Source organism: Oryzias latipes, chromosome 4 (genome assembly GCF_053564925.1).
Source record: "Oryzias latipes strain Hd-rR chromosome 4, Olatipes_Hd-rR_3.1".
In the NCBI taxonomy this organism is placed as follows: domain Eukaryota; kingdom Metazoa; phylum Chordata; class Actinopteri; order Beloniformes; family Adrianichthyidae; genus Oryzias; species Oryzias latipes.
In genome coordinates, this window is record NC_136240.1 from 8,602,764 (window position 1) to 8,611,833 (window position 9,070).

Consider the following 9,070-nt stretch of genomic DNA (forward strand, 5'->3'; position numbering starts at 1 on the left):
AAATCTTAGAGAAGAATTAACTTATCTAAATCTACAACTACATATATAAAAGTCCAGCAGACGAGCTTCATCCAGCCGTGGTTGTGGGGACAGTCAAAGGCGCGAGTCGAGCCGGAGACAGGAACCACAGCCAGGTGTAGGAGCAGGAGCAGAGGCGAGGTACTCGGTCAGGTACAGAGCAGAGACGAGCCAGAGATGAGCCAGAGGCAGGATCCACAGCCAGGTGTAGGAGCAGGAGCAAAGGCGAGGTAAACGGTCAGGAACTGGAGCACGGATGAGCCAACTGGAGTCTGGAAGCACTCCCACTCCCCAGGAGGGGAGAGGAAAAGAGGGACAATACATGAATCGCACTGCACCAAACAGAGGCATGGAGAACTAAATGATAAATTATGATCAAGAATAGAGGAGAGGAAGGGTAGAAGTAAAAAAGGAAAGAGGACAGAACCCCAGTGTACCATAGTTACCCCAGCTTCAACTTCTAGCAGCCTTTTAAAAGAAATAGTTATTATTAAGTTTAATTTAAACAAACTAACATTAAGTTAAATAATCTCTGAATACTAACTAGTCTGACAATAAGCCTGTCCAAAGAGGAATGTTTTCAGTCTAGCTTTGAATGTAGAAACTGAGTCGGCCTCTCTTATATGAGCTGGGAGTTTATTCCATAAGACAGGGGCTTGGTGGCTAAACGCTCTACCTCCAACCGTACTTTTACCAATTCTAGGAACCACAAGCAGTCCTGCATTTTGCGAGCGAAGTGTTCTGATTGGTTGGTAAGGGACTATGAGGTCCTTAATATAGGACGGGGCCATTCCATGTAAGGCCTTATAGGTTAACAGGAGGATCTTGAACTTAATTCTAGAATCAACTGGGAGCCAATGGAGCGAAACTAACACAGGAGTGATGTGATCTCTTCTGCTGGTTCCAGCTAACAATCTAGCAGCTGCGTTCTGAACAAGCTGGAGACTTCTTAAGGAACTCTTAGGACACGCTGCTAACAAGGAGTTACAGTAATCCAGCCTCGACGTAACAAATGCATGGATGAGTTTTTCAGCATCACTCTTAGAAAGTATATTTCTGATCTTAGCAATATTCCGCAGGTGAAAAAAGGCAGTTCTACACGCCTGAGATATGTGAGCCTTAAATGATAAATCCTGGTCAAGTAAAACCCCAAGGTTTCTAACTGTGGAATTGGGGGCTATACTTATACCATCCAGGGAGACTATCTGAGCAGACAGAGCATCTCTGAGGTTTTTAGGACCAAGTATAATGACCTCAGTTTTTTCTGGGTTCAAGAGGAGGTAATTAATTGTCATCCAGGTCTTGATGTCACTGATGCAGGCGTTCAGTTTCTCTATCTGGTCATTCTGGTCAGGCTTCATGGATAAATACAACTGCGTATCGTCGGCATAACAATGAAAATTAATGCTGTGTTTCCTGATTATGTTTCCTAGGGGTAACATATAAAGCGTAAACAGGATCGGTCCCAAGACTGAGCCCTGTGGGACTCCATAGTTGACTCGAGTGCACTGAGAGGAATGGCCATTTACATTAACGAACTGATACCTATCAGACAGATAGGATTTAAACCACTGGAGAGCAGATCCTCTGATCCCTATGTCCTGCTCTAATCTATGGAGTAAAATACCGTGGTCGATAGTGTCAAAGGCAGCACTGAGGTCCAACAGGACCAGAATAGAAAGTAGTCCCTTTTCTGAGGCCAATAACAAGTCATTAGAGACTCTAACTAGTGCAGTTTCCGTACTGTGGTGAGGTCTAAACCCCGACTGAAAGTATTCAAAGTGGCTGTTGTCCTGTAGGTGGCAGTAAAGCTGCTTAACTACAACTCTTTCTAGGATTTTAGAAATAAAGGGCAGGTTTGATATTGGTCTATAGTTGGCCAAGATGCTAGGATCCAAACTGGGCTTTTTCAGAAGAGGTTTAACAACTGCATATTTAAAAGACTGTGGCACGTAACCCGTTTCCAGAGAGGCATTTATCATTGTTAATATGGGATCATTAATTAGGGGAAAAGTTTCTTTAAAAAGTCTAGTGGGAATTGGGTCTAACAGACACGTTGAGGATTTGGAGGACGTAATAATTGATGTTACTTCCGCTTGATCCACAGCAGTGAAGCAGTCTAATGTTACAGAGGTTTCTATGGATGCCTCCATTTCTACCGCTTCAGCCTGTTCTGGGCTGATAGTAGGAATAACTTGATTTAACTTATGTCTAATATTTGAGATTTTACTATCGAAAAATGTAAGAAAATCATCAGAGCTGAGAGAAACAGGAACATGTGGTTCTACTGAGCTCTGACTGCGAGTTAATTTAGCTATAGTGCTAAAAAGAAATCTTGGATTGTTTCCATTCTCTGATATTAAGGTTGAATAGTACTGGCTTCTAGCTCTACGCAGAGCTTTTTTATAATTTAATAGGCTATGTTTCCAGATATCCAGAGACTGCTCTGAACCGGAGCGGCGCCATTCTCTTTCCAACTTACGGGTTTCTCGTTTAAGAGAACGAGTTTCAGCGTTAAACCACGGTGCTACTCGGTTTTGTCTGACGAACTTAGGTTTCAAGGGGGCAACAACATCGAGTGTACTCCTGAGGGCTTGTAAGGCATCATTAACAAAGTGGTCATTTATACTAGGACTGATACTATGGGAGCTGGTCTCAGAGTATTTTCTCAGAATATCACTAAGTACTGGCTGAACTGTGTGTTTAAACTCAGACACAGAACGGTCAGTTAAGATTCTTCTAAGCTGTTTCTTATTCACTGGGGCAGAAGGATGTTCCAGTGTAAGCTGGAAGGTAATCAGAAAGTGATCAGAAATGATGGGGTTAAGAGGAAGGACACTCAGCTGGCTGATCTCTATCCCATGGGTTAGAACAAGGTCCAGGGTGTGCTTATGACAGTGAGTGGGTTCATTCACACTTTGGGTGAAACCAACATCATCTAATAAAGCTGCAAAAGCCTTTCCTAGGCAGTCACTGGGGTCATCAACATGAATATTAAAATCCCCTAATATCCCCAAATCTGATCTAAAGTCTGGTCAAAGACCTGAGGACACCACTGATGTGGTCGTACTTAAAGTGTCATGTGCATAATTGTGTTAGAATAGATTAGCAGGCCTATTGGAACCATGTAGTGTTGAAACTGAAGAGGTCCTAGCATCAACCCCTGAGGTACCTCACAGGTCCCAGTTACACATTTGAATAAAGTACTAAAGCTTTTGTCACCTTGCTACACAATGCCTCAGTGCATTTCCAAAAATTGTCCAGAAAGAAGAAGGACAGCTGTTGGTGAAGAACTTTTCATGGACTTTTGCCTCCATACCGCAGAGTTCTAACTGCTGGACGGGTTGGTACTGTGAGTTAAAGTCTGCTCTGCCTCAGGAGAGCTTGGAGGACAGAAGTTTAAGGTCCTTGGAAGTTCAGTGAGATGAACCTGATGATCTGAGCATTGTCTGGTTTTCTGCCCCGCAGGGTGGAGGTGTGGCCGGAGGAGGGGGAATCTCTGGGCCTGAGCATCGTCGGGGGTCGACACGTCATAAAGCGGCTGAAGAACGGGGAGGAGCTGAAGGGAATCTTCATCAAGCAGGTTATTCCAGGCAGTCCTGCTGCTCAGACCCAGAGGCTCAAGACCGGGGACAAGATCCTAGAGGTGGGGCTCCATATGGTTCCTGCACCCCCCCACCCCACCCCACCCCCAATCTCACCGCACACACAAAAGTCTGAAGGTGTGGGGGGGTTTGGATGTTTAGATTTGATCAGGGGTGTCCAAACCCGTTAAAGTGTTCCATACATCAAGGTTTTCCTTGACTGTAATCTTCATGTGGCTCTGCTGTTTTCAACAAGGCAGCTTCTCCACAAAGATCTCCTCCACAGGTGAAAGGTCAGAGGAGCACAGAGGTGTGGGCTTCAAACGCCTATAAAAAGCATTTCTTGTGAATTTGCATGGTTTGGGCAACAGCGCCCCCATGCGAGCAGCTGTTGGAACTGCATGATTTTGGTTTGCTCTGCTTCAGTCTTTGGTTCTCTGCTGAGAATGAGGTGGAAAAGCAAACACAGGGAACTGTGACCAACATTCCTGGGACTGTCCCAGACAGTGCAGACCTCAGGGAGGACAACAGCTAGACGGAAACCTGGTGCTAGATTTTTGTTTGTTTAGTTTTTAATTTATCTTTTTTTTTACATGCATTGATGATTCTTACAGAATAATGGTTTGTCTTGGAAAGTTCTGAATCATTTCCAATTTTTTTACAAAACTCACAAAAATCACAACTTTGTGATCACAAACACAACTGACTGATCCTTTTTGAGCTTTAACAAAAGAGGACCAAACAACACAGCCGTCCAAAAGGCAGCAACCCGCGTCTTCTGTAGCTTTGTACAAAACGTCCTAAAAACTTGTTTGTGTATGTGTGTGTGTGTGGGTGTGTGTGTGTGTGTGTGTGTGTGTGTGTGCGTGTGCGCGCATGCAGGTGTCAGGCGTGGACCTGCGAGCTGCCAGTCACGAGGAGGCGGTCAGTGTCATCAAGTCAGCTCCGAGCCCCATTGTCTTCATTGTTCAAAGCCTGTCATCAGTTCCACGGGTACTTGACCCCCCCGGACACACACCAACTCACACATCCTGTTTTTTCTTTTTTATTACCCTGGAGACATTTGATAGGAGCATGCATTATGGGAATAATATTTTAGCAGGAGCAAAACTCAAACCATTCATTCACGGCATGGTGGTAATTATTCCGTCCATCCTTGGAGAAAGCACTTGAAACATTTATGGTCAAAAAGTCTGGATTCTATGACCGTGTTCTGTTTCATTTGCAGTAAATTGGGAATCCTGGTTGGAAACAAATTTGTTTTTAAAATCACATTCCAATGAAATTACATCCTGATAAACTTCCCTCTCAGGTCACACCATTCTCGAAGGAATTGTGCTCTGATGCAATGCATGCTGGGAAATTTGTAGAAGAAGTCATTTGAATTGGTGACTTAACACTTAGCATAAAAACAAAAAAACATGATTAACTGACTTCAGCTTGTAGAAATGATCTGATGTCTTTGTTTGTTTGTGTGTTTGTTTGTTGTGCAGCCCGCGTCTCTTACAGCATCACACTACAAACAAAAACCCAAAAGGACAGAGTCTCTGGTGAGTTCTGACAGAGGTTTTGGAACCAAAGCGACGTTGTGAGTGCTAACATGTCCAGCAGAGGGCAGCACTGCCTCAGTCACACCTGAGTTCATGTTACATGTATGACACAACAACCTGCTGAAGAGCCTTTTCAGTCACATTTATAACAGTACTGCTTTTAATATTTGTCATAAATATTAAGACGAGGTAGAAAATTCTAAAAAAAACAAGTCAAATTAAACAAGTGATTATTGAAACTACAGTAAAGCTGACAACTAAAACTAGAGCTCATATTTTTTTGGGAACAAAGAAAAATAAATCAGCCTTTATGGTTCAAACCTTAACATTTAAACTCTACAAACGTGTCCAATGTCTTAAAACTCAAATGTTTTCACAGTTTAAGCCTTCTAAGTGCATATATTTTATCAAACAGTGTGGTTATGCAGGGAAGAAACCTAAACTAAGAAAGCTTTATATAGAAGATGATTTTATGCATACAGTTGTGATTTCTGATCTTTGGCGAGAAATCTTCTCGTTTGATAACCTCTGTTAGCTGTTCCCTCTCAGCTTTACTCTGACGGGAACAGATGACAGCATGTTTGACCCATCCAACGCAAAAACACTCACAACTCTTTTGTACTTTTGTGGGCAGTGTGTGCTGAAAACAAGAAGCAAAAGACCGTTTCAAATTCAAAGGTGTTCTGGTTCGTGTCCTGACACCACAGACTTCTGTGTTATGCAGCAAAGCAGGACTCCTGTGCTAAAGACATGATCATCTCATGCCCGATGCCTCCTGTTCTTCTACTCATCTCTGCAGAACCCAGAAACTGCCCCGCCCCCCTCCAGGCAGCCTCCCAACTACAGACCTCCAAGCCAACAATCAGAGCCGGGCCTGTCCTCAGAGCTGGGCCGGGCTAAAGGTGAGATACCGCCTGGAATCGGATCCGCTTTGGTTTTTAGCGTGTTTGTTCGATATAACTAAGGATTAAAGGAGTCTTCATGACTTTCAATGAGCATAAGAAAATACAAATAGTAAAGTCAGCAGGGGACTTTTTACATCTTTGTTAGACCATCAGGTGTGACCATGACCATGACCCGCTTTTAGGTTCTGAATGTATTTTAGTTTCTGGATTTGGGCCGGGTGGGGTGTTGGTTCGTTTTTGTTAATGATGCCCACACAGATGTGTCTGTAAAGTTGGCAGCAGTCAGCTGTTGTGAAGTGTTTGTTTTGATCTGAACCCTGGTTCTGCTGGTATGACCTGGTTTTCTAAACTGAACTTTTGTTGTTTGTTTGGCTCCTTTGTAGCTTCTGGTGGGGGAAAAAATCTGAAATAGTTCCAGTGTCTGGAAACAATGAAACTTCAAATGAAAGTTTTCCTCAGCTAAGAAGATTCTAGAAAGCTCTGGTGTGAAGAGAAGAGTCTGAAAGGATCATTGAAGCTTCAGTTTTCTGACTGAGATTACTGCAGCAAGTCCAGCCACAAAGTGTTTCACCTTCATTCAGCTCAGGGCTTTTCATGAAGGACCTTTGATTTGTGTGGATCTGCTTTTGTGGTTGTGACATTTATCCTCACTGATGAGCTACGTTCACACCCGCCTCAATAACACACGTTCAAGCTGCAACTTCTAATGAAAAGTCTGCGTTTCAGACTTCTGCGACCAAAACTCCCGCGCTCACCCGTCGCTACGCAAGTTTCTACAACCGTTTTCAGGGCTCTACGTTCAATATGCGTGACCAAGAAACGCGTTAAAAATGGACCAATCGGGGACTCAGATTGGGTAGTGATGTATGGATGGCGTCCCTTTTTAATTCATGGAAGTGCCAACTGTTTGCAAATTGATCATGTGGGAGAAATGAACAATTGTGGTTTGTGTTCAACTGGAATTATGACACCAGGTCTTTCATGAACCAGAACAGAGCTGGCAAAGAAAAATCCTGGAGTATGATTAGCATGATTTGCACCACTTTGACTCTTTTAACTGTAGGTGGTGGACATACACTAGTAAACAGTAACAAAACAGAAGGGGAAGAAGAAGAAGTCCCTCCCTGCTTGTCCAGTGTCAACACCATGGGCTAAATGCGTGTTCAAGAACACGTCTGCTGTGTCTGTAGCTATAGAGCAAACTACCAGCTAATGTGTGCAACTTTGTGGAAATTTAAGATTGCAAGGTGAAATAACAATATATGTTTGTGGTGGAAAGTACTATAATTGGTAGAAAAACTGGTTGTGCTGCAGGACTTGAATTGTTGGCTGTGAGGAACAAGAGCGATGTGCTAACCCAACTACCAGCATGTTGAGTTAGCCCAACACGACCTGAAAGGGTTTAGTGTTCCCTTTCACAGCCTCGATGTTAAATCTTCCAGCGTGATCAGGTCTTTGTTTTCATTCTATAATCCTGGACGTCCTTTTCCATGAAGGTTTGAACTTTAAGAATTTAAACGAGAGAGAAAGGTAGCTGTTACATTGCATGTAACAGCTCAGTGTTACAGGGTCAGTCTTTGTTGATCTTGTCCAACTTCAAATGTATTTAAATATCTCATGCTTTATTATCAGCCATCACCTTCCTCAGTCTGTACAATAAACATATTAGATTATGGGCTTAACTGTTTCTGAACAGAGAAGTTAGTCAAGTCACTCTCTTGCACATTTAAACTCAAGAGGTCATTTTAGGAATACGCCCCCAGCCCCCAAAGTGTTTATTTATAAGGTATACTAAAAGTTAGACTTTAGTTTATCCATCAGCCTCACAATCATTTTTGCTTTTTAGAGTCTGTCTTCCTTCTATCTTCTTCCTTCTAAAATCAGATAAATTCAGCATTTACTAAACTACGTTTCCTGGACCTTCAAACTGTGGGGTGTGTGCAATACCACTGTCAGCCTAATGGGGTCTGTGTTCAGGCCTGTTCCACCAACGTTTGGGATCTTAAAACGTAGCATCTGTTAGCTTAGCTGGAAAAGCTCGTTGTTTCCGCAAAGTGACACTTCCTGTTACACACGTGTTCTGTTCTCAGGTATTCATCTTTAAATAAACGACTTTGTGTTTTGAGTTTTAACTTTTTAACTAAGTCCAGCTAGCTGTATGCTAGCACAGCTAAAGGAGGCTAATACACTTTTTTGCCCCACTCAAACACACATCTGTGCCTTATAAACAAAAATCTTTCGTAAAACATAAAATGTAACGTGTAGTTTATAGTTTGTTTTTTTTACAGAAAAGGATAACATTTAAATAAACAATAAATAAACAAACGTTTCCTTAACATTTTGACTTTAAAGATTATCTGCTCAACCCTAAAACAGTTTTGCTATAAAAAGTTACCCCATCACTTTTTCTGGGTAATTTTTACCTGATATACTATACCCAACAAACAGTACTTGTCATAAAAAAATAGATCAAAACATGACAACACATGATAAATTACTGTTTTTTTTCTTTTTCTACTGTGGTATGTGTAACAAAATGAAAAAGAAAAACATAGGAAGTTCATAAAAACATGCTCAAAAATTAGGAATTTGAGAGCAAAGAATCCTAAACAAATAATAAAATGATGCTAGAAACTTGGTCTTTGGTCCACCCATTCCTTGGGCATGTCAGACTTCCCTGGTGAAGGCGCAGACTCCTTGACACGCCACATTTTGAAATTCATGTAAATAGTTCTGCTCAGGTGGAAATTACCCGGCTCCAGGGTTAAGATACAAATGACATCATAAACTCTATAGACTGAATTTTATCTTTAGATTTCTACATTTTCCTATTTATTTTATTTTGAGGACAATAATGTTACGATGTTGTTGTTTAGTAAACATGCTTTTTTCAATTAATATTTTATGTTCCATTAACATATGACTAGTTTTATAAAATACTCTAAAAAGGGAAAGGCAGTGAACATTTTCCAGTGACTAGTCTTTTTTTCCTGCATCATGTTTGTTGTTTTGC

General features: G+C 41.9%; 1 protein-coding gene across 5 annotated transcripts in view; it reads left to right on the forward strand.

The window, feature by feature from the left end:
* patj (PATJ crumbs cell polarity complex component) overlaps positions 1 to 9,070 on the forward strand; it is a 108,384-nt gene that overhangs the window by 48,122 nt on the left and 51,192 nt on the right. For all 5 annotated transcript variants that reach the window (XM_011473812.4, XM_078945705.1, XM_023954072.2 and 2 more), the window contains 4 exons: positions 3,487 to 3,664; positions 4,485 to 4,595; positions 5,096 to 5,152; positions 5,952 to 6,054. In XM_011473812.4, coding sequence (XP_011472114.1) covers positions 3,487 to 3,664; positions 4,485 to 4,595; positions 5,096 to 5,152; positions 5,952 to 6,054 — 449 coding nt within the window. The remainder of the gene's footprint in view (positions 1 to 3,486; positions 3,665 to 4,484; positions 4,596 to 5,095; positions 5,153 to 5,951; positions 6,055 to 9,070) is intronic.